This window comes from Heterodontus francisci, chromosome 8 (genome assembly GCF_036365525.1).
Source record: "Heterodontus francisci isolate sHetFra1 chromosome 8, sHetFra1.hap1, whole genome shotgun sequence".
Lineage (NCBI taxonomy): Eukaryota > Metazoa > Chordata > Chondrichthyes > Heterodontiformes > Heterodontidae > Heterodontus > Heterodontus francisci.
Window position 1 is genome coordinate 9,333,675 of NC_090378.1, and position 26,340 is coordinate 9,360,014.

The 26,340-nt window shown below is 46.3% G+C and overlaps 1 protein-coding gene across 1 annotated transcript in view; it reads left to right on the forward strand.

The window, feature by feature from the left end:
- LOC137373164 (di-N-acetylchitobiase-like) overlaps positions 1-26,340 on the forward strand; it is a 49,361-nt gene that overhangs the window by 16,422 nt on the left and 6,599 nt on the right. Inside the window, exons 5-7 of the mRNA XM_068038023.1 lie at positions 19,146-19,317; positions 19,403-19,500; positions 20,262-20,423. Of these exons, the coding sequence (XP_067894124.1) occupies positions 19,146-19,317; positions 19,403-19,500; positions 20,262-20,423 (432 nt within the window). The remainder of the gene's footprint in view (positions 1-19,145; positions 19,318-19,402; positions 19,501-20,261; positions 20,424-26,340) is intronic.

Here is a 26,340-nt window from a genome sequence, read left to right on the forward strand (position 1 = left end):
ATGCTGAAAGGATGCTTCCAATGCCTGTATGGATAGGGTGATGTCCTGTACAATGGGCTGAAAAGGCCAGCTCCTTTCTTTGCTGCTCTGCACAGCTGCGCACCCAATAGGGGCCAGACCTGGCATGATGAGGAGAGACGTCAACAGGATTCCTCCTTGGACTATGAGGACGCTGAGGATCTACAATATGAAAGACACTTGGGAGGGCAGATGGCAGTCAGGCTCCGCATGTAGAGATAGCAGTGAGGCAGGGATGTACGGAAGTGGCTTATCAGATCAAGGCTCTCTACTCCATAGGAACTGACATGAGCTCTGCAAGACACACATCACCCTCGCTCACCTGCTGTGTACCAGTCCATATCTGCAGCATCCCTGTGTAAACCATTAGAGGCAGCAGCTGACTGAGCCAATGTCCAGGTCACTGCATTGGTGGAGACGCTTATGAGTAATGGTGGCATGGCAATGATGTTAATGCTTACGTTGGCTCTCCTGAAGGGCCAACGGTGCAAAGGGATGTGACATTGGCGCTACATGCTGGCACACATCATTTACACAGAGAAAATGACACGCATGTTGGTGAGGAACATTTAGTGAAAGATGTACTGACATTGCTGTGACACCCGTGCATTCCCATTTGTGTCAGCATTTTCTCTGTCAACCTCTGTAGTACCTTTTATGGTCTATTTAAGTCTCACGTCCTGGAATGTGCTATTTTAAAATTATTCACCCAGGTGTAACACGCAGACAAGAAGGAATGTTACACTTGAGTGGGAGAAGAGGATCACAACTTCACAGGACACTGGGACACAGCAGGGTAAGTATGTGGCAGCAAAGCGGAAGGTGCTGAGGTCACTCAGCAGGTCAGGCAGCATCTGTGGAGAGAGAAGCAGAGTTAACTTTCAGGTCTGTGAACTTGGACAAGTTAACTCTGTTTCTCTCTCCACAGATGCTGCCTGACCTGCTGGGTTTCTGCAGCACTTTCTGCTTTGCTGCCAGATTGACAGCAGCCCCACTCTTCAGCAGTCAGGTAAGTATTTCTTTGATAGCTGTCAGGAAGCAGGTGCTGGGATGCTTAAAATAGAATCCCAGTACCAGCTGCACAACGGTCAAAGGGTTCCTCACTGCGCAGAATGTCCCACCTCTCCCCACAGAATATAAGGGGGGGAGGCTCGGCACAATGATGCTCATGAGCCCCCCGCGCGCAATATTGCGGGGGCTCTGCAGCAGTCGCTAAATGTGGGTGTTGCGCTGAGTTGGAAGGGCGCCGCTGTCCACGGCGGTACCCCAATAAAATCAGCCCGATGAGTCCATTTGGCCCATCATGCCTGTGCCTGCTCTTTGAAAGAGCTATCCAATTACAATCATAAAATGGTTGCAGCACAGAAGGAGGCCATTTGACCCATCGTGTTTGTACTGGCTCTCTGAAAGAGCAACTCACTTAGTCCCACTCTTCTGCCCTTTCCCTGTAGCTCTGCAAATATTTTTCTCTTCAGTTAATTATCCAATGCTCTTTACAAGGCCTCGATTGAATCTGCCTCCACCACACTCTCGAGCAGTACATTCCTGATCCTAACAACTCGCTGTTTGAAAAAGTTTTCCCTCATGTCACTGTTGCTTCTTTTTCAAATCTCCTTAAATTGATGTCCTCTGGTTCTCAAACCATCCACCAATGGGAACAGTTTCTCTGTATCTACTCTGTCCCGACCCCTCATGATTTTGGACACCTCTATCAACTTTCCTCTTAATCTTCTTTTCTCCAAGGAGAACAACCCCAGCTTCTCCAATTTATCAGCAGGAAAGCAGAAAAGAACAGGTTAGTTAGCTTAACATCTGTCATCGGGAAAATGTTAGAAGCTATTATTGAAGACATTAGAGCAGGGCACTGAGAAAAAATCAAGATAATCAGGCAGAGTCAACATGGTTTTGTGAAAGGGAAATCATGTCTAACCAATTTATTGGAGCTCGTTGAAGAAATAACATGTCCTGTGGATAAAGGGAAGATGGTGGATGTACTGTACTTAGATTTCTAGAAGGCATTTGACAAGGTGCCACATCAAAGGTTCTTGCGAAAAATAAAAGCTCATGGTTTAGGGGGTAACATATTGGCATGAATAGAAGATCAGCAAGCTCACAAGAAACAGAGAGTAGGCACAAATGGATCATTGTCTGGTTGGCAAGATGTAATGAGTGGTGTGCCACAGGGATCAGTGCTGGGGCCTCAACTTTTTACAGTTTATATAAATGACTTGGACAAAGGGACTGAAGGTATGGTTGCAAAATTTGCTGACGACACAAAGATAAGTTGGAAAGTAAGTTGTGAAGAGGAGATAAGGAGGCTACAAAGGGATATAGATAGGTTATGTGAGGGGCAAAAATCTGGCAAATGGAGTATAATGTGGGAAATTTAAAATTGTCCATTTTGGCAGGAAGAAAGAAAAGCATATTATCTAAATGGTGAGAGATTGCAGAACTCTGAGATACAGAGGGATCTGGGTGAGCTAGTGCAGTGAATTGTCAAAGGTTAGTATGCAGGTACAGCACGTAATTAGGAAAGCTAATAGAATGTTGTCACTTATTGCGAGGGGAATTGAAAACAAAAATAGGGAGGTTATGCTACAGTTATACAGGGCATTGATGAGACCACATCTGGAGTACTGTGTACAGTATTGGTCTCCTTAGTTAAAGAAGAATGTAAATACATTTGGAGCAGTTCTGAAAAGGTTTACTAGACTAATACCTGGAATGGGTGGTTTATCTTATGAAGAAAGGTTGGACAGACTAGGCTTGTATCCGCTGGAGTTCAGAAGCGTAAAAGGTGACATGATTGAAATAGATAAGATCCTGAGGGGTCTTGACAGGATGGATGTGGAAATGATGTATCGTCTTGTGGGAGAATCTAGAACTAGGCGTCACTGTTTAAAAAGACGGGGTCGCCCATTTAAGATAAAGAGAGGGTCGTGGAGTTCAGGTTACAATCAGATCAGCCACGATCTTGTTGAATGGTAGAGCACGCTTGAGGGGCAGAGTGGCCTACTCCTGCTCCTAATTCATATGTTATCTATGTAACTGATATTCCTCATCCCTCGAACCATTCTCCTGAATCTTTTCTGAATTCTCTCTAATGCCTTCTCATCCTTCCTAAAGTGTGGTGTTCAGTTGAGCCTGAAGAAGTGTTTTGTATAGGTTTATCATAACTACCTTGCTTTTGTACTCTATGCCCCTACTTATAAGGCCAGTATCCCATATACTTGACTAACCACTTTCTCACCTTGTCATTCCACCTTCAATGAATTGTGAACATATATCCACAGGTGCCTCTTCTCCTTCATCACCTTTAGGATTGTACTTTTTACTTTATATTGCCTCTCCTCATTCTTCCTACAAAAATGAATCACTTCACATTTTTCTGCACTAAATTCCATCTGCCACTTGTCTGCACATGCCACCAGTCTGTTTAAGTCTATCACGATCTGTCTCACAGTTCACAACACTTCCGAGTTTTGTGTCATCAGCATAGTTTGAAACTGTGGTGAGTACACCCAAGTCTAGGTAATTAATGTGTATCAGGAAAAGCAGGGATCCCAACACCAACCCTTGGACCAGTTAATTTGACATCAGTCGTTGGACAGATGCTGGAGACTATTATTAAAGAAGTTTTAACAATGCACTTGGAAAAGCATAGTATAATCAGAACAAGTCAACATGGCTGTACTAAAGGGAAATCCTGTTTGACAAATTTATTCGAGTTTAGAAACATAGAAAATAGGAGCAGCAGGAGGCCATTTGGCCCTTCAAGCCTGCTCCGCCATTCATTATGATCATGGCTGATCATCCAACTCAGCAACCTGTTCCTGCTTTCCCCCCATATCCTTTGATCCCTTTAGACCCAAGAGCTATATCTAACTCCTTCTTGAAAACATTCAACGTTTTGGCCTCAACTGTTTTCTGTGGTAACGAATTGCACAGGCTCACCACTGTCTGGGTGAAGAAATTTCCCCTCATCTCAGTCCTGAAAGGTTTACCCCGTATCCTTAGACTATGGCTCCTGGTTCTGGACTCCCCCACCATCGGGAACATCCTTCCTGCATCTACCCTGTCAAGTCCTCTTAGAATTTTATAGGTTTCGATGAGATCCTCCCTCACTCTTCTGAACTCCAGCAATTATAATCCTAACTGACTCAATCTCTCCTCAGGCATCAGTCCCGCCATCCCAGGAATCAGTTTGGTAAACCTTCACTGCACTCCCTCGATAGCAAGAACATCATTCCTCAGATAAGGAGACCAAAACTACTCACAATATTCCAGGTGTGGCCTCACCCTGTATAATTGCAGCAAGATGTGCCTACTCCTGTACTCGTCTCCTTTCGCTATGAAGACCAACATGCCATTTGCCTTTTTTACCGCCTGTTGCACCTGCATGCTTATCTTCAGCGACTGGTGTACGAGAACACCCAGATCTCGTTGCATATTCCCCTCTCTCAGTTTTTAGCCGTTCAGATAATAATCTGCCTTCCTGTTTTTGCTGCAGAAGTGGATAACCTCACATTTATCCACATTATACTGCATCTCCCATGCACTAGCCCACTCATTCAACTTGTCCAAATCACCCTGATGCCTTTTTGCATCCTCCTCACAACTCGCCCTCTCACCAAGTTTTGTGTCACCTGCACATTTGAAGATATAACGTTTAATTCCCTCATCTAAATCATGAATATATATTGTGAGTAGCTGGGGTCCTAGCACCGATCCCTGCGATACCCAACTAGTCACTGCCTGCCATTCGGAAAAAGACCCATTTATTCCTATTGCTTGTTCCCTGTCTGCCAACCAATTTTCTATCCATCGCAATACACTACCCCTAATCCCATGCACTTTAATTTTACATGCTAATCTCTTATGTGGGACTTTGTCGAAAGCCTTCTGAAAGCCCAAATAAACCGCATCCACTGGATCCCCCTCATCACTCTACTGGTTACATCCTCAAAGAATTCTAGTAGATTTGCCAAGCATGATTTCCCTTTCGTAAATCCATGCTGACTCTGTCCGATTCTACCACTTTTGTCTAAGTGTTCTGCTATAAAATATTTGATAATGGACTCTGGAATTTTCCCCACTACTGACGTCAGGCTGACTGGTCTATAATTCCCTGTTTTCTCTCTACCTCCCTTTTTAAACAGTGGGGTTACATTTGCTACCCTCCAATCTGTAGGAACTGTTCCAGAGCCTATAGAATCTTGAAAGATGACCAACAATGCATCCACTATTTCTTGGGCCACTTCCTTAAGTACTCTGGGGTGTAGATTATCAGGGCCCGGGGATTTATCGGCCTTAAATCCCGTCAGTTTCCCCAACACCATATCTCTACTAATACAGATTTCCTTCAGTTCCTCCCTCTCACTAATCCCTGTGTTCCCCACATTTCTGGTGTGATATTTGTGACCTCCTTTGTGAAGATGGAATCAACGTATGTATTTATTTGGTCAGCCATTTCTTTATTCCCCATAATAATGGTTTGGCTACCTTTTCCATTTAACTTTTCCACCAGACAGGAATAAACAATTGTTGCAGTTCATCCATGCGCTCTTCGAATGTTTGCCATTGCCTATCCACTGTCATCCCTTTAAGTAATGTTTCCCAATCCATCATAGCCAATTTCTTACGGATGTAACTAGTAGGGTAGATAAAGGGGAACCAGTAGATGTCGTATACCCGGATTTCCAAAAGGCATTTGATAAGGTACCACAAAAAAGATTAACAGGCAAGATAAGGGCTCATGTTGTTGAGGGTAATATATTAGCATTGATGGAGGATTGGTTAACAGACATAAAGCAGAGTGTGGGCATAAATGGGGCATTTTCAAGTTGGGAGGCATTGAATTGTGGGATGCCGGAAGGATCAGTGCTGGGGCCTCAGCTATTTACACTCTACATTAATGACTTGGACAAAGAGACTGGGAATAATGTGTCTAAATTTGTTGGTGACGCAAACCTCGTTGGAAAGGTGAGCTGTGGGGAGGACATAGGGAGGCTGCAAAGATATATTCAGGTTAAGCGAATGGGCCACAAGATGGCAAATGGAGTATAATGTAGGAAAGTGTGATGTTATTCACTTTGGTTGTAAAAATAGAAAAACAGAATATTTTTTAAAAGGTGCGAAATTGTTAAGTGTTGATGTTCAGAGAGACTTGGGTGTACTCGTACAAGAAACACGCAAAGTTAACATGTAGTTGCAGCAGGCTATTAGGAAGGCAAATGGCATGTTGACCTTTATTGAAAGGGAATTGGAGTACAGGAATAAATAAGTCTTCATAAAATTATACAGGGCTTTGGTGAGACTGCACCTGGAATATTATATGCAGCTTTGATCTCCACATTTAAGAAAGTATATACTTGCACTGGAGGCAGTGCAATGCAGAGTTTCTGGGCTGAGGGGGTTGTTCAATGATGAGAGGCTGAGTAAATTGGTCCTATATTCTCTGGAGTTTAGAAGAATGAGAGGCAATCTAATTGAGACATACAGGATTCTGAAAGGGCTTGATGGGGTAGAAGCTGAGGGATTGTTTCTGCTGGTCGGGGAATCTAGGCACAGACTTGGGATCATTCAGCCAATCATTCAGGACTGAGATGAGGGGAAATTACTTCACTCAAATGGTTGTGAATCAGAGAGTCACACAGTTATACCGCACAGAAAACGGGCCTTCAGCCCATCATGTCTGTGCTGGCCATCAAGCACCTAACTATTCCCATCCTATTTTCCAGCACTTGGCCCGTAGCCTTGTATGCTATGGCATTTCAAGTGCTCATCGAAATACTTCTTAAATGTTGTGAGGGTTCCTGCCTCTACCATCTCTTCAGGCAGTGCATTCCATATTCCAACCACCCTCTGGGTGAAAAAAACATTTCCTCAAATCCCCTCTAAACTTCATGTCCCTTACTTTAAATCTATTGACCCCTCCGCTAGGGGAAAAAGGTCTCTTCCTATCTAACCTATCAATGCCCCTCATAATTTTGTGTACCTCAATCATATTTCCCATCAGTCTTCTCTGCCAGAAGAAAAATAGCCCCAGCCTTTTCAGTGTCTCTTCATAGCTGAAATGTGCCAGCCCAGGCAACATCCTGGTGAATCTCCTCTGCACCATCTCCAGTGCAATCGCATCCTTTCTATAGTGTGGTGACCAGAACTGTACAGCGTACAACAGCTGTGGCCGAACTAGTGTTTTATACAGGTCCATCATAACCTCCCTGCTCTTCGATTCTATGCCTCGGCTAATAAAGGCAAGTATCCCATATGCTTTCCTAACCACCTTATCTACCTGTGTTGCTGCCTTCAGTGTTCTATGGACAAGTACACCAAGGTCCCTCTGACACGCTGTACTTCCTAGGGTCCATTGTATATTCCCTTGCCTTGTTACTCATCCCAAAATGCATCACCTCACACTTCTCAGGATTAAATTCCATTTGCCACTGCTCCGCCCATCTTACCAGCCCATCAATATCGTCCTGTAATCTAAGGCTTTCCTCCTCACTATTTATGACACCACCAATTTTCGTGTCATCTGCAAACTTACTGATCATACCTCCTATATTCACATCTAAATCATTAATGTACACGACAAACAACAAGGGTCCCAGCACCAATCCCTGCGGTACACCACTGGTCCGAGGCTTCCACTCGCAAAAACAACCCTCGGCCATTACCCTCTGCCTCCTGCCACTAAGCCAATTTTGGATCCAATTTGCCAAATTGCCCTGGATCCCATGGGGTCTTATCTTCTTAACCAATCTCCCATGCAGGACCTTATCAAAAGCTTTACTGAAGTCCATGTAGACTACATCAACTGCTTTACCCTCATCTACACATTTCGTCACCTCCTCAAAAAATTCAATCAAGTTTGTGAGACATGATTCCCTCCTGACAAAGCTATGCTGACTACCCCTGACTAATCCCTGCCTCTCCAAGTGGAGATTAATCCTGTCCCTCAGAATTTTTTCCAATAGTTTCCCCACCACTGATGTTAGACTCACTGGCCTGTAATTACCTGGTTTATCCCTGCTACCCTTCTTGAGAAATGATACCACATTCGCTGTCCTCCAATTCTCTGGTACCTCTCCTGTGGCCAGAGAGGATTTGAAAATTTGTGTCAGAGCCCCTGCAATCTCCTCCCTTGCCTCACACAACAGCCTGGGACAGATCTCATCTGGGCCTGGGGATTTATCCACTTTTAAGCCCACGAAAACAGCGAATACTTCCTCCTTTTCAATGCGAATATGTTCAAGTATATAACAATCACCCTCCCTGATCACTACACCCACATCATCCTTCTCCATAGTGAACACAGATGAAAAGTAATAATTTAAAACCTCACCTATGTCCTCCGGCTGCACATACAGATTGCCTCTTTGATCCTAAATGGGCCCTACTCTTTCCCTGGTTATCCTCTTGCCCTTAATATACTTATAAAATGCCTTAGGATTTTCCTTTATCTTGCCCGCCAGTGTTTTTTAAGCCCCCTCTTCGCTCTCCGAATTACTTTTTGAAGTACCTCCCTACACTTTCTATACTCCTCTAGTGCCTCCACTGTTTTCAGCACTCAGAATCTGCCATAAGCCTCCTTTTTTTTCCTGATCCAATCCTCTATGTTCCTTGACATCCAGGGTTCCCTGGACTTGTTGGTCCTACCCTTTACCTTAATGGGTACATGTTGGCTCTGAACTCTCACTATTTCCTCTTTGAATGACTCCCACTGATCTGATGTCGACTTTCCTACAAGTGGCTGTTTCCAGTCCACTTTGGCCGGATCCTGTTTTATCAGATTGAAATCGGCCTTCCCCCAATTCAGTAAATTTATTTCCGGTCCATCTTAGTCCTTTTCCATAACTACCTTAAATCTTACAGAGTTATGGTCACTACCCCCGAAATGTTCCCCCACTGACACTTCTACCACTTGCCCGCCTTCATTCCCTAGGGTTAGGTCCAGTACTGCCGCATCTCTTGTAGGATTATCTACGTACTGGCACAAAAAGCTCTCCTGTATGCATTTTAATAATTCTGCCCCCTTTAAGCCTTCTGCACTAAGACTATCCCAGTTGATATTGGGGAAGTTGAAATCCCCAACTATTATTACTCTATTATTTTTACACCTCTCAGAAGTTTGCCTACATATCTGCTCCTCTATCTCTCCCTGACTGTTTGGAAGCCTGTTGTACACTCCCAGCCAAGTGATTGCCCCCTTTTTGTTTTTAATTTCTACCCTTATGGCCTCATTTGAGGAACCTTCGAAGATATCATCCCTCCTTACTGCAGTAATTGACTCCTTGATAAACAGTGCAATACCACCTCCTCTTTTATCCCCTCCCCGATCATACCTGAAGATTTTATACCCTGGAATATTGAGCTGCCAGTCCTGCCCCTCCCTCAACCATGTCTCTGTGATAGCAATAATATAATAATGCCATGTGCTAATCAATGCCATCAATTCTTCTGCCTTACTCGTAAAACTCCTTGCATTGAAATAGATGCAATCCAGCCTTGTATTTTTCACTTGTTCCTTAACAGGTCGAACTTTGGAACAGCTCTGCCTTTAAAATTCTGGACCCCAGAGGGTTGTGGATGCTCCATCATTGAATGCATTTAAAGCTGGAGCCATCTGGTCTACTTCTGCTCCTATTTCTTGTGTTGTTGTGAACGGCACTATATACCTTCCTCCAGTCCAAACACAACCGTTCACCACTCCGCTCTGTTTCCTGTCACCCAGTCAACTTCGTATCCATGCTGCCACTGTCCCTTTTATTCCACGAGCTCTACCTTTGCTGATAAGCCTGTATTATGGCACTTTATCAAATGCCTTTTGGAAGTCCATGTACACCACATCAACAGCATTACCTTTTTCAATCCTCTCAGTTACCTCATCAAAAAACTCAAGCAAGTTAGCTAAACTCGATTTTCCCTTGCAAGATCCATGCTGGCTTGCCTGTACTAATCCACATTTATTCAAGTAACTGTTAATTTTGTCCCAAATTATCATTTCTAAAAACTTTCCCACAACTGATGTTAAACTGACTGGCCTGTAGCTTCTGGGTTTGTCCTTACACTCTTTCTTGAATAAGGGTGTAACATTTGGAATTCTCCAGTCCTCTAGCACAATCCCTCTATCTAAAGAGGATTGAAAGTTTATGGCCACTGCCTCTGCAATTTCCACCCTTACTTCCCTCAGTAATCTTGGATGAATTTCATCCAGTCCTGGTGACTTAACTTTAAGTACAACCTGCCTATCTAATACCTCTTTATTAATTTTTAGCCCCTCCAATGTCTCAACTACCTTCTCTTTCACTGTGACTTGAGAGCAGCACATTCTTCCTTGGTAAAGACAAATGCAAAATACTCATTTAATATCTCAGCCACACGGCCTGCCTCCATTCATAAATCCACTTTTATGTCCCTAAAATGCCCGTTTTTTTCCTTTGACCACCCCTTTACTGTTTATATGCCTATAGAAGACTTTTGGGTTCCCTTTTATGTTAGCTGACAGTCCCTTCTTATACTCTCTCTTTGCTTCTCTTATTTGTTGTTTCACTTCCCCTCTGAACTTTTTATATTCAGCCTGGTTGTCAATTGTATTATCCACCCATTGTCATATGCACCCATTTTCAGCTTATTCTTACTCTCTATCTCTTTTGTCATCCAGGGTGTTTCCGATTTGTTTGCCCTGCCTTTTCCCCTTGACTGTACACAAACCATCTCCTCTTTAAAGGCCGCTTATTGTTTCGTTATGGGTTTGCCTGCAAATCTTTGATTCCAATTTACTCATCCGGTCATGGAGTCATTTACCGCACAGAAGGAGGCCATTCGGCCCATCAAGTCTCCATGAAGCAATCGAGTCTGTCCCACTCCCCCGCTCAATCCCCGTCGTCCTGTACATTTATTTCCTTTAAGTGCCCATCCAATTTCCTTTTGAAATCATTGATTGTTTCCCCTTCGACCACACTCATGGCAGCGAGTTCCAGGTTATTACCACTCGCTGCATAAAACAGTTCTTCCTCACCTTCCCCCTGCATCTCTTGCCTAAAACCTTCAATCAGTGTCCCCTAGTCCTTGTACCATTAGTTAATGTGAACAGATATTCCTAGTCTACCTTATCGAAGCCTGTCATCATCTTGTACACCTCTATCTCACCTCAATCTGCTTTGCTCCAGTGTTTCCAAACTAACCTTGTAACTTAAATCACCCATTGCTGGAACCATTCTGATACATCTCCTCTGCAGCCTCTCACAGACCCTCACATCCTTCCTAAAGTGTGGTGAACAGAACTGGATGTAATACTTCAATTTGGGCCTAAGCAAAGCTTTATAAATGTTCAATATAACTTCCCTGCTTTTGTACTCAATGCCTTTATTTATGAAGCCCAAGATCCCATATGATTTGCTAACCACTCTCTCAATATGTCCTACCACCCTTAAAGATCGATGCACATGCAGCCCCAGGTCCCTCTCTGTTCCTGCAAACACTTTAGAACTGTGTCATTAAATCTATATTGCTTCGCCCTATTCCTTCTGCCAAAATACATCACCTCACACTTGTCTGTATTAAATTCCATCTGCCACTTGTCTGCCTATTCTGCTGGCCCAGGGTTGTCCAACATGGCCAGTGGGCCAGCATCCGGCCCGTGGAGATAAACTGTACCCGGATCGTTCCTTATCCTCATCAGTGCCCGTGACTGGAGGTGAGAAATTTCCCATTGGCTTCTTCTTGCACACCAGCTTTTTAAAAAAAATTGTGCGGTCAGTTTCACAGCTGACAGGGGTTGGGAGCGAGATGTGCGGTTTCCAAACTTTGGACCGATGTGGAATTTTCCAGCAGGGTCCGATCTTTTCTTTGAAAGGCCTGCCGGAAAACCCTGAATCTGTCTGAAGTTTGTAAACCCCTATTCCCAATGTCAGCACCTGTCAGCTGTGAAACTGACTTGCAAATTTGAAAAAAACCTGATGAACCACAAAGCTGAGATCCCCGATTTCTGCAACTGTTGTGGGGGAGGGCTGGAGGGTGGTGGGCAGCAGAGAGAGAGAGGGGGAAAGGGAGAGAGACGGTGCAGAGAGGGGACAAAGAATGAGAGAGGAGACAGAAAGAGAGGGACAGCAGGGACAATGAGAGAAAGAGAGGGGGGAGACAGAGAGAGAGAGAGAGAGAGAGAGTGGGCGGGAGAGGTAGACAGTGGGGGGAGAGAGGGGAGACAGAGAGAGAAAGGGGAATGGAGAGAGGAAGGACAGAGAGTGAGGGGCAGAGATGGAGAGAGGGAGAGTGGGACAGAGAGAGAAAGCAGACAGAGAGAGAGGGCAGGGACAGAGAGAAAGAGGGGGTCAGGGACAGAGACAGAGAGAGTGAGATGGTAAAGGGGGACAAAGTGGGGGCACCAAGAGAGAGAGAGTGACCAGAGAGAGGGGACAGAGAAAGGAGGGAGAGAGAGAGAGGGGGACAAAGAAAAAGAGGGGAACAGAGAGAGAGGGGCTCGAGAGAGAGACAGAGGGTGTAGAGAGAATGGGACAGAAAGACGCAGGACAGAGAAAGAGAAGGGGACAAAGTAAGAGAGGGGGAACAGAGAGAGAAAGAAAGAGGGACAGAGAGCGAGAGGGCAGGGACAGAGAGAGAGGGGGCAGGTACAGAGAGGGAGAAAGAGGGGCAGAGAGAGAGGGGGAGTGAGAGGGGGCAGAGAGAGAGTGGGAAGAGAGAGATAGGGCAGGGACAGTGAGAGGGGGCAAAGACAGAGGGGGAACAGAGAAAGAGAGAGGGCATGGACAGAGAGAGAGAGAGAGAGAGGGGGTGGTGAAAGCAAGAAGTAGAGAGAGGGGCAGAGAGAGTAAGAGAGGGTAGTCAAAGAGAGAGGGGGAGAGAGAAACAGGGGGGAGAGGGAGGCAGAGAGAGATGGTAGACAGAGAGAGAGGGAGGAACAGAGAGAGGGGGGTACAGAGAGAGAGGGTGACAGAGAGAGCAGGGGACAGGTAGAGGGTGACAGTGAGAGGGAGGGGAGATAGAGAGAGCGGGGCATAGAGAGAGGGGGGACACAGAGAGGAAGGGGGGAACAGAGAGAGAGGGAGGTCGGACAGAGAGAGAGAGAGAGAGCAAGGACAGAGAGAGAAAGGACAGAGAGAGGGGTAGAGAGGGAGAGGCAGAGAGAGAGAGAGAGGACAGAGAGAGGGGATGACAGAGAGAGAGAGAGGGGAACAGAGAGAGAGAGGGGACAGTGAGAGAGGGGCCAGGGACAGAGAGAGAAAGAGGGGGAAGGGACAGAGATAGAGAGCGAGAGGGCGGAGAGAAATGGGTGGGGGGGTGGGTGGGGGGAGAGGGCACAGAGAGAGAGAGAAGGGACAGAGAGAGGGGGGAAGAGAAAGAGAGAGGACAGAGAGAAGGGGGGACAAAGAGAGAGAGGGGGAGCAGAAAGAGGAGGGACAGAGAGAGGGAGGAACAAATAAAGAGATGGAGAGAGGGAGACAGAGGGGTTAGAGAGAGGGGGACAGAGAGATGGGGAACAGAGAGAGGAGGGGACAGAGAAAGAGAGGAGGAACAGAGAGAGACAGAGAAAGAGTGACAGAGAGAGAGGGCAGGGACAGAGTCAGAGGAGGCAGGGACAGAGGGCTGAGAGATACGGGCGGGGGCGGGGGGGGGGAGAGAGAGAGCAGGGAGAGAGAGGGGGAACAGAGAGAGGGAACAGAGAGAGAGGAGGAAGAGAAAGAGAGAGGACAGAGGGGGGGGGGTACAGATAGAGAGAGAGAGACAGACAGAGAAAGAGGGACAGAGAAAGAGGGGGCTGGGACATAGAGAGAGAGGAGGGACAGACAGAGGGGGACAAATAAAGAGGTGGGTAACAGAGAGAGAGGGGAGAGAGAGACAGTGAGGGTAGAGAGAGGGGGACAGAGAGAGAGTGCGATGGGGAACATAGAGAGAGAAAGAGGGACAGAGAGAGAGGGCAGGGACAGAGAGAGAGGGGGAGAGAGTGACAAACGAACACAGAAACATAGAAAATAGGAGCAGGAGTAGGCCATTCGGCCCTTTGGGCCTGCTCCACCATTCAGAAAAAGATCATGGCTGATCGTCTAATTCAGTACCCTGTTCCCGCTTTCTCCCCAGATCCCTTGATCCCTTTGGTGGGGGGGTGGGGGATAGAGGGGGACAGAGAGAGGGAGAAAAGGGGGACAAAGACAGAGAGAGGGGACATAGAGAGTGAGGGCAGGAACAGAGTGGGAGAGGGGCAAGGACAGAGAGAGATAGAGGGGGAAGGGATGGGGGCAGAGATGGGGGAAGAAAGAGGGGGAAGAGAGAGGGGGACATAAAGGTAGTGAGAAGAGAGAGAGGGAGGGGACAGAGAGCGAGAGGGGGACAGAGAGAGAGAGAGAGGGCAGGGCCAGAGAGAGAGGGGTGGACAAACAAAAAGGGGGGAAAGAGAGAGAGGGCAGGGACAGAGAGAGAGAGAGACAGAGAGAGGGGGGAGAAACAGAGGGAGGAGAGGGAGAAGGGACAGAGAGAGGGAGGTCAGACAGAGGGGGTGGAACAGAGAGAAAGAGAGGGGGACAGAGCGAGAGGGTGACAGAGAGAGAGAGGGGATATAGAGAGAGTGAAATGGGGACAGAGACCGAGGGGGATGGATAGAGGGAGACAGAGAGAGAGAATGGACAGAGTGAGAGACAGCGGAACAGAGAGGGTGGGGAGATAGAGAGAGGGGGTGCAGAGAGAGGGAGGTTGGACAGAAAGAGAGAGCGAGGTCAGAGACAGAAAGAACAGAGAGAGAGTGGTATAGAGAGAGAGGCAGAGCCAGAGAGGACAGAGAGAGGCGCTGACACAGAGAGAGAGGGAGAGGGAGAGAATGATGGAAACAGAGAGAAAGAGGGGACAGAGAGGGGGGACAGAGGGAGAGAGAGGGGGCACAGAGAGAGAGGAGATACAGGGTGAGAGGGGACAGAGAGAGGGAGAGGGATGAGAGAGAGAGAGGGGGCACAGAGAGAGAGGGACAGAGGGACAGAGAGACAGAGAGGGCAGGGACGGTGAGGGAGAGAGAGAGAGAGGGAGGACAGTGAGATGGAGAGGGAGAGGCACAGAGAGAGTGAGAGAGGGGAGACAGAGAGGGGGAGTGAGACAGAGGGGGAGAGAGACAGGAGGCAGAGAGAGAAGGGAGACAGAGAGAGAGGGGGAACAGCGAGAAAGAGACAGGGGGACAGAGAGAAAGAGAGAGGAGGGACAGAGAGAGAGAGAGGGTCACCTTAAATTTATGCCCCCTGGTTATTGATCGCTCCACTAAGGGAAAAAATTCTTTCATATCTATCCTATCAATGCCCCTCATAATTTTGTACACCTCAATCACGCCACCCTCAGCCTTCTCTGCTCTAAGGAAGACAACCCTTGCCTATCCAGTCTCTCTTCATAGCTGAAATGTGCCAGTCCAGGCAACATCCTGGTGAATCTCCTCTGCACCATCTCCAGTGCAATCACATCCTTTTTATAGTGTGGTACCAAAACTGTACACAGTACTCCAGCTGTGGCCGAACTGGTGTTTTATACAGCTCCATCATAACCTCCCTGCTCTAATATTCTCGGCCTTGGCTCATAAAGACAAGTATCCCATATGCCTTCCTAACCACCCTATCTACCTGTGCTGCTGCCTTCAGTAATCTATGGACAAGTACACCAAGGTCCCTCTGACCCTGTGTACTTCCTAGCCTCCTACCATCCATTGTATATTCCCTTGCCTTGTTAGCCCTCCCAAAATGCATCACTTCACACTTCTCAGGATTCAATTCCATTTGCCACTGCTCCGCCCATCTTACCAGCCCATCAATATCGTCCTGGAATCTAAGGCTTTCCTCCTCACTGTTTATGACATCACCAATTTCCAGAGGGAGAAAGAGAGGTGGGACAGAGAGAGAGAGAGAGAGAGGGAAAGGGGGACAGAGAGGGAGAGAGAGATAAAAAAGGGGGACAGAGAGATGAGGAGGGAGGATGGGGTGGGGGGTGGAGAGTGACTCAGAGAGAACGTAAGAACATAAGAACTAGGAGCAGGAGTAGGCAATTCAGACCCTCGAGCCTGCTCCACCATTCAATACGATCATGGCTGATCTCATCTCGGCCTCAACACCACTTTCCTGCCCATTCTCCATAACCCTTCAACCCTTTACTAATTAAAAATCTGTCTATCTCCTCCTTCAATTTACTCAATGTCCCGACATCCACCGCACTCTGGGGTAGTGAATTCCACAGACTCACGACCCTTTGAGAGAAGTAATTTCTCCTCATCTCTGTTTCAAATCTGCTACCCCTTATCCTGAAACTATGACCTCTCATTCTAGATTGTCCCACCAGAGGAAACATCCTCTCTACGTCTACTTTGTCAATCGCCTTAATCATCTTATATACCTCAATTAGATCTCCCCTCATTCTTCGAAACTCTCGAGAGTAAAGGCCTAAACTGCTTAATCTCTCTTCATAAGACAAATCCCTCATCTCTGGAATCAATCTCGTGAACCTCCTCTGAACTGCCTCCAATGCAACTACATCCATCCTCATGTAAGGGGACCAAAACTGTACATAATATAGGGAGCGCGAGAGAGAGAGAAAGGGGGACAGAGAGGGGGGTGGGGGGGTGGGTGTCAGAAAGAGACTGAGGGGCACAGAGAGACAGAGAAATGGGACAGAGGGATAAAGAAGGGGGGAGAGAGAGGAACAGAGAGAGGTGGGGCCAAGAGAGGGGGGCAGAGGGGGTGCGACAGAAAGAGAAAGTGGGGGACAGAGAGGGGCAAAACATAGAGAAGGGGGAACAATAAAGAGAGGGGGGAACAATAGAGAGAGGGTGAGAAACACAGAGAGGAGGGAGATAGGGAGAGAAAGACAGAGAAAAAAGGAGCAGAGTGTGATCAAGATCACTGACTGAATGACATCTATCTGAAATACTATTCATCACTGCAAGTGTGCAGGCAAACGTTGACCATTTGTGCAAGCAAAAAATGCCAGGTATCTCACTAAATCAGTGTTCAACAGAGTGAAGAGAAAATAAGTCAATAAATTAGTCTTCTCATTTAAAGCTTCCTCACGAAAACGTACATTTGTTGTTTTGATTAATAGTAAGATAATTTTTTAATGCCTTTATCTTTCTGAAATTGTCTCACCACCGCCTATATAAGACAAAAATTGTAATGTGCTCCCCCCCCGCATGTGAAAAGTTTGGATCACCCTGTGCTAGTCAATCTGTGTCCTGTTGCAGGCGATTCATATCATCCTCACTGTTTGCCACTCCTCCAAAATTGGTTTCATCGGCAAATTTTTGAAATTTTGCTTTGTATTCCAGGATCCAAGTTCTTTATAATTAGCAAAAAAAGCAGTGGCTGTCTCCACCACTCAATGTTATCTACCATGAAGCCAATTTTATATCCAACTCAACACTGATCCTCCTATTCCATGTGCCTGAGTTTCATTAACCAGCCTTTTATGTGGTATTTTATCAAATGCTTTCCAGATCTGTTCTCATCCCATTGATGTTGACCCTCCCCCTATTAATTATTTTCACTCTGGATTGCTCCTTGTACTTTTCCACAGCCAACCTAACCCTTATGATACTATGATCACTGTCCTCTAAATGTTCCACTACTGACACTTGATCCACTTGACCCACCTCATTCCCCAGAACCAGATACAGCAATGCCTCCTTCCTTGTTGGACTGGAAACATACTGATGTAGAAAATTCTCCTGAACACACTCCAGAAACTCTTGCCCCTCTCTGTCCTTTACATTACTACTATCCGAGTCTATATTAGGATAATTAAAGTCCCCCATTATAATGACTCTATAATTCCTGCTCCAGTCTGTAATTTCCGGACAGATTTGTTCCTCTTTCTCTTGCCCACTATTTGGTAGTCTATAGAAAACACCCATCAGTGTAATGGGGTACCTCTATTGTTTCTTAGCTCGAACCAAATAGATTCTGTCCTTGACCCCTCTTGGACATCCTCTCTCTCCAGCAGTGTAATGTTCTCCCAAATCAATACAGCTGTCCCTTCCTCCACCTTTCCTTCCCTATCTTTCCTGAACACCTTGCATCCAGGAATATTTAGTATCCAGTCCTGCGTTTTATTGAGCCATATCTCCATTATCACCACAACATCATATTTCCACTCGCCTGTAGCTCACCAACCTTATTTATCACACTCCACGCATTGACATTCATGCACTAAAAACCTAATTTAGACATTTACACATTCCCTCTTACTCTGACCCCACCTAATGCCTTACTATTTCCTACTCGCGTGCTATCTGTCTCTCCAAATTCCCTGTGCACCTTGTTTTTTTCTCTCTAATAGTACATCCTGGTTCCGCATCCCTGCCAAGTTAGCACTTCCCAAATAGCACTAGCAAATCGCCCTGCAAGGACATTGGTCCTGGCTCTCTTCAGATGCAACCCATCCAGCCTGCATAGGTTCCAACTCCCAGAACCAGTCCCAATGTCCAAGGAATCTAAAGCATTTCCTCCTGCACCATCTCTCCAGTCAGCCATCCGGGACATTGAAATATTTAAAGTCACATTGAATTAATTTTCTTTTTCGCCTCTCTCAACCCCCAATATCAATTGGATTAATTATTTCCCCTTTTCACCCCAAATCATTCACCTTCACAACCTGACCTTTCCCCCCAAAACTGCACAAAATTTAAACTATATCCCTTCTCACCATCCCCTACACCTGTGACGGCATTTGACTCTGTCCCTCCCCCACCCCACCTGCACTGAGAAATGTACCTTCTCCCCCTTCCCCACCAGTGCAGCGCCTCGTTTCCCCGGACAGGGATCTGAAGGCATGGCAGTGCCAATCGCCGGGGTGAAGATCACAGCGGGATTTCAGGAGTCAGTGGGAGACTCATTTATTCAGGTGAGTTCATTTATATAAATATTTAAATGGTGATCACGATGCCACATGGTGGGGGGGCCGCCACGAGGCCTCGCTGCCGCCAGCAATATCGGGCTAGGCCCTGCCGGTGTTGAGGTCCGTGGCTGGCCTCATCCAGGGCAATCTTCATGCCTCCTTCCCCCCACCATGGATCCCAACATCGCGGGCTCTATAAAATCCAGCCCGAGGCGTGAGATAAAGTTAATTTCTCATTATTATTTGTTCCTTAGGTCTCATTTAATGTACCTTGGGCTCCAGACTGCCCAGATGCCCCATGCAATCATTATGTGGAAATGGCAAATTCCTGTGACTTCTTCTTCGTAAAGTCCTATAATGTGCAGTATCAAATGTGGGATGAGTGCTTTGCAAAAGCAAATGCTCCCCATCACCAGATTTATTCAGGTATGTACATTAAAACCTTCTGGTTCAGGGTCTGCCTCCCGGATATCAATGTTCATCTAAAACTGTCATATTTTTATCCATTTAGGTCTCTCTGCTTATATCAAACTGGGTATTGATTCCAGAAAGCTGGTGATGGGAGTTCCATGGTTTGGTTATGACTATCCTTGCCAGCGCTTTTATGAGGTAAGATGAAATGTTTTACTTGCATTCCCCGAAACGTTAACTCTGCTTCTCTTTCCACAGATGCTGCCAGACCTGCTGAGTGGTTCCAGCATTTCTTGTTTTTATTTCAGATTTCCAGCATCCGCAGTATTTTGCTTTTATACACCTGAAACACATCCTTCGTCCACATTAACTGTCCAATCAGGGCATCTAAATGTTTTTGAAAACAGCCCAGTATTTTGACTTGCTTAGCTTGCTTGCAGCCCAGTTCAATAACTTTGATGTTTTTTACATTCAGTTTTTTTATTACCTGTTTTACAGTTTTGTTAATTTCCATTTGTATCCATTGGCTTGCTGTCTGTGCTTACCTTATCCATGCTATTTAACATTTCATTTCACTGAGGCATTTCCTTAACTGCATTCTTCTAGACTGTAAATCTTAAGCTTCTGAATTTTTTTCTCAAACCTCATTCCTTCACACATGGAATCAAAGAAGCATAGGAGATACAGTAGACCATTCAATTACTCAAGCCTGTTCCACCACTCAGTTTGATTGTTACTGATTTTTATTCCATATACCTGCCTTGACTTAGTCACGATTAATACCTTCGCCGAACAAAATTCTATTGAGCTTAGTTTTGAAATTCTCAATTATCCTTGAGTCCTAATTGCCCCTCAGAGCCTATACACTGGGAGATCAGTCATGCTGTCACTACATTTTTTAAGTTAGAAGAGTAACTATATTCACAAGTAATAATTTCTCATCCTTTTGTACTTTACAGCCTGGTAGATGTGAACTGGAAAAGATTCCTGTCGGAGGTGCTCCTTGCAGTTCTAAGGCTGGAAGATTGATTTCATATAAAGAGGTCATGCAGCAGCTGCCCAGATCAATTACCGGCAGATATTGGGATGATGATTACAAATCCCCATATTATGTCTACAGGGTAAGACTATCAATCAAAGCACAGTGGAGACCTGTGCATTTCAACATTCTTTGTAGAATGTGAACATTGCAGGGATTCATGATTCAGTATTCTCTGTGTACAGGATTCAGCAAAGTTCAAAATGTCCAATTTGTACAGTCGGAAATGTGTGTAGTTGGATAATTGAAAAGAAAATGGGAGTTGAGAAGCAAAGCACCAAAACCAGTTCACCTTGTAAAAACATTGTGAAAAACCAGTTGCAGACACTGTCGGAGGTGTTGTTTTTCAGATAGGAAGTTAAACTGAGGCCCTATCCGTCCTCTGAGGTGGACATAGAAAGAAAGAAGAAAGAAAATTACAGCACAGGAACAGGCCCTTCGGCCCTCCAAGCCTGCGCTGATCCAGATCCTCTATCTAAACATGTCGCCTATTTTCTAAGGGTCTGTATCTCTTTGCTTCCTGCCCACTCATGTATCTGTCTAGATACATCTTAAAAGACGCCATCGTGCCCGCATCTACCACCTCCACTGGCAACGCGTTCCAGGCACCCACCACCCTCTGCGTAAAGAACTTTCCACGCATATCCCCCCTAAACTTTTCCCCTTTCACTTTGAACTCATGTCCTCTAGTAATTGAATCCCCCACTCTGGGAAAAAGCCTCTTGCTATCCACCCTGTCTATACCTCTCATGATTTTGTACACCTCAATCAGGTCCCCCCTCAACCTCCGTCTTTCTAATGAAAATAATCCTAATCTACTCAACCTCTCTTCATAGCTAGCGCCCTCCATACCAGGCAACATCCTGGTGAACCTCCTCTGCACCCTCTCCAAAGCATCCACATCCTTTTGGTAATGTGGCGACCAGAACTGCACGCAGTATTCCAAATGTGGCCGAACCAAAGTCCTATACAACTGTAACATGACCTGCCAACTCTTGTACTCAATACCCCGTCCGATGAAGGAAAGCATGCCGTATGCCTTCTTGACCACTCTATTTACCTGCGTTGCCACCTTCAGGGAACAGTGGACCTGAACACCCAAATCTCTCTGGACATCAATTTTCCCCTGAACTTTTCCATTTACTGTATAGTTCACTCTTGAATTGGATCTTCCAAAATGCATCACCTCGCATTTGCCCTGATTGAACTCCATCTGCCATTTCTCTGCCCAACTCTCCAATCTATCTATATTCTGCTGTATTCTCTGACAGTCCCCTTCACTATCTGCTACTCCACCAATCTTAGTGTCGTCTGCAAACTTGCTAATCAGTCCACCTATACTTTCCTCCAAATCATTAATGTATATCACAAACGACAGTGGTCCCAGCACGGATCCCTGTGGAACACCACTGGTCACACGTCTCCATTTTGAGAAACTCCCCTCTACTGCTACTCTCTGTCTCCTGTTGCCCAGCCAGTTCTTTATCCATCTAGCTAGTACACCTTGGACCCCATGCGCCTTCACTTTCTCCATCAGCCTGCCATGGGGAACCTTATCAAACGCCTTACTGAAGTCCATGTATATGACATCGACAGCCCTTCCCTCATCAATCAACTTTGTCACTTCCTCAAAGAATTCTATTAAGTTGGTAAGACATGACCTTCCCTGCACAAAACCATGTTGCCTATCACTGATAAGCCCATTTTCTTCCAAATGGGAATAGATCCTATCCCTCAGTATCTTCTCCAGCAGCTTCCCTACCACTGACGTCAGGCTCACCGGTCTATAATTACCTGGATTATCCCTGCTACCCTTCTTCAACAAGGGGACAACATTAGCAATTCTCCAGTCCTCCGGGACCTCACCCGTGTTTAAGGATGCTGCAAAGATATCTGTTAAGGCCGCAGCTATTTCCTCTCTCGCTTCCCTCAGCAACCTGGGATAGATCCCATCCGGACCTGGGGACTTGTCCACCTTAATGCCCTTTAGAATACCCAACACTTCCTCCCTCCTTATGCCGACTTGACCTAGAGTAATCAAACATCTGTTCCTAACCTCAACATCCGTCATGTCCCTCTCCTCGGTGAATACTGATGCAAAGTACTCGTTTAGAATCTCACCCATTTTCTCTGAGTCCAAGCGTAACATTCCTCCTTTGTCCTTTAGTGGGCCAATCCTTTCTCTAGTTACCCTCTTTCTCCTTATATATGAATAAAAGGCTTTGGGATTTTCTTTAACCCTGTTTGCTAAAGATATTTCATGACCCCTTTTAGCCCTCTTAATTCCTCGTTTCAGATTGGTCCTACATTCCCGATATTCTTTCAAAGCTTCGTCTTTCATCAGCCGCCTAGACCTTATGTCTGCTTCCTTTTTCCTCTTAGCTAGTCTCACAATTTCACCTGTCATCCATGGTTCCCTAATCTTGCCATTTCTATCCCTCATTTTCACAGGAACATGTCTCTCCTGCACGCTAATCAACCTCTCTTTAAAAACCTCCCACATATCAAATGTGGATTTACCTTCAAACAGCTGCTCCCAATCTACATTCCCCAGCTCCTGCCGAATTTTGGTATAGTTGGCCTTCCCCCAATTTAGCACTCTTCCTTTAGGACCACTCTCGTCTTTGTCCATGAGTATTTTAAAGCTTACGGAATTGTGATCACTATTCCCAAAGTAGTCCCCTACTGAAACTTCCACCACCTGGCCGGGCTCATTCCCCAACACCAGGTCCAGTATGGCCCCTTCCCGAGTTGGACTATTTACATACTGCTCTAGAAAACCCTCCTGGATGCTCCTTACAAATTCTGCTCCATCTAGACCTCTAACACTAAGTGAATCCCAGTCAATGTTGGGAAAATTAAAATCTCCTATCACCACCACCCTGTTGCTCCTACATCTTTCCATAATCTGTTTACATATTTGTACCTCTATCTCACGCTCGCTGTTGGGAGGCCTGTAGTACAGCCCCAACATTGTTACTGCACCCTTCCTATTTCTGAGTTCTGTCCATATTGCCTCACTGCTCGAGTCCTCCATAGTGCCCTCCTTCAGCACAGCTGTGATATCCTCTTTGACCAGTAATGCAACTCCTCCACCCCTTTTACCTCCCTCTCTATCCCGCCTGAAGCATCGATATCCTGGGATATTTAGTTGCCAATCATGCCCTTCCCTCAACCAAGTCTCAGTAACAGCAATAACATCATACTCCCAGGTACTAATCCAAGCCCTAAGTTCATCTGCCTTACCTACTACACTTCTTGCATTAAAACAAATGCACCTCAGACCACCAGTCCCTTTACATTCATCATCTGCTCCCTGCCTGCTCTTCCCCTTAGTCACACTGACTTCATTATCTAGTTCCTTACAGGCTTTTGTTACTACCTCCTTACTGTCAACTGACCTCCTCAATTGGTTCCCATCCCTCTGCCACATTAGTTTAAAACCTCCCCAACAGCGTTAGCAAAAGCACCCCCAAGGACATTGGTTCCAGTCCGGCCCAGGTGTAGACCGTCCAATTTGTAATAGTCCCACCTCCCCCAGAACCGGTCCCAATGTCCCAAAAATCTGAACCCCTCCTTCCTGCACCATCTCTCAAGCCACGCATTCATCCTGACTATTCTTTCATTTCTACTCTGACTAGCACATGGCACTGGTAGCAATCCTGAGATTACTACCTCTGAGGTCCTACTTTTTAACTTGGCTCCTAACTCCCTAAACTCTGCTTGTAGGACCTCATCCCGTTTTTTACCTATATCATTGGTGCATATGTGCACAACGACAACTGGCTGTTCACCCTCCCCCTTTAGAATGTTCTGCAGCCGATCTGAGACATCCCTGACCTGTGCACCTGGGAGGCAACATACCATTCGGGAGCCTCGTTTTCGACCACAGAACCGCCTATCTACTCCTCTTACAATCGAATCCCCTACGACTATAGCCCTTCCACTCTTTTTCACGCCCTTCTGAACAGCAGAGCCAGCCACGGTGCCATGAACCTGGCTACTGCTGCCTTCCCCTGGTGAGCCATCTCCCTCCACAGGATCCAAAACGGTATACTTGTTTTGGAGGGAGATGACCGCAGGGGACTCCTGCGCTGCCTTCCTGCTCTTTCTCTGCCTTTTGGTCACCCATTCCCTATCTCCCTCAGCAATCCTAATCTGCGGTGTGACCAATTCACTAAACGTGCTATCCACGACCTCCTCAGCATCGCGCATGCTCCAAAGTGAGTCCATCCGCAGCTCGAGAGCCGTCATGCGGTCAAACAAGAGCTGCAGTTGGACACACTTCCTGCACGTGAAGGAGTCAGGGACATCAGCAATGTCCCTGAGCTCCCACATTGAGCAAGAGGAGCATGACACGGGTCTGAGATCTCCTGCCATTTTTAATCTTAAGCTTAACTTAGTGAAATGAAAAAGGAACGAAAAGTTTTTACCAATCACGACAAAACCAGAGAAATAGAAAAAGCCTTACCTTATATACACCCCACCGAGTCCTTTTTTTTGGTTAGAGGAGGAGGGCGGGTGGGAGACACTACAAGTGTGGTGTCTCGGGTTCAGAAACCGCCCAAATATATAGTGTTTTACTTACCTACTTACTTACATAAATGTTCCAATAGCACTATTTTGAGGAAGAGTGGAGGTGTCCTCCCTGGTGTCCTGGGCAATATTTGTCCCTCAACCAACATCACGAAACGATTATTTGATCATTATCACATGCTGTTTGTGGGATCTTGCTCTGTGCAAATTGTCTGCTGCATTTCCTACTTTACAACAGTCACGACATTTCAAAAGCACTTCATTAGCTGGACAGTGCTTTAGATGGTCTGAGGTTGTGAACGGTGCTATTTAAATGCAAATAGTTTCTCTCGAAGCTTTACATAAATCTTTCTTTGGCCTCCTTATCTCGAGAGACAATGGGTAAGCGCCTGGAGGTGGTCAGTGGTGTGTGAAGCAGCGCCTGGAGTGGCTATAAAGGCCAATTCTGGAGTGACAGACTCTTCCACAGCTGCTGCAGAAAAATTTGATTGTCGGGCCTGTTACACAGTTGGCTCTTCCCTTGCGCCTCTGTCTTTTTTCCTGCCAACTGCTAAGTCTTTTCGACTCGCCACACTTTAGCCCCGCCTTTATGGCTGTCCGCCAGCTCTGGCGAATGCTGGCAACTGAATCCCACGACTTGTGATCAATGTCACAGGACTTCATGTCGCGTTTGCAGACGTCTTTATAGCGGAGACATGGACGGCCGATGGGTCTGGTACCAATGACGAGCTCGCTGTACAATGTGTCTTTGGGGATCCTGCCATCTTCCATGCGGCTCACATGGCCAAGCCATCTCAAGCGCCGCTGACTCAGTAGTGTGTATAAGCTGGGGATGTTGGCCGCCTCGAGGACCTCTGTGTTGGAGATACGGTCCTGCCACCTGATGCCAAGTATTTTCCGGAGGCAGCGAAGATGGAATGAATTGAGACGTCGCTCTTGGCTGACATACGTTGTCCAGGCCTCGCTGCCATAGAGCAAGGTACTGAGGACACAGGCTTGATACACTCGGACTTTTGTGTTCCGTGTCAGTGCGCCATTTTCCCACACTCTCTTGGCCAGTCTGGACATAGCAGTGGAAGCCTTTCCCATGTGCTTGTTGATTTCTGCATCTAGAGACAGGTTACTGGTGATAGTTGAGCCTAGGTAGGTGAACTCTTGAACCACTTCCAGAGCGTGGTCGCCAATATTGATGGATGGAGCATTTCTGACGTCCTGCCCCATGATGTTCGTTTTCTTGAGGCTGATGGTTAGGCCAATTTCACTGCAGGCAGCCGCAAACCTGTCGATGAGACTCTGCAGGCACTCTTCAGTGTGAGATGTTAAATCAGCATCGTCAGCAAAGAGGAGTTCCCTGATGAGGACATTCCGTACTTTGGACTTCGCTCTTAGACGGGCAAGGTTGAACAACCTGCCCCCTGATCTTGTGTGGAGGAAAATTCCTTCTTCCGAGGACTTGAACGCAT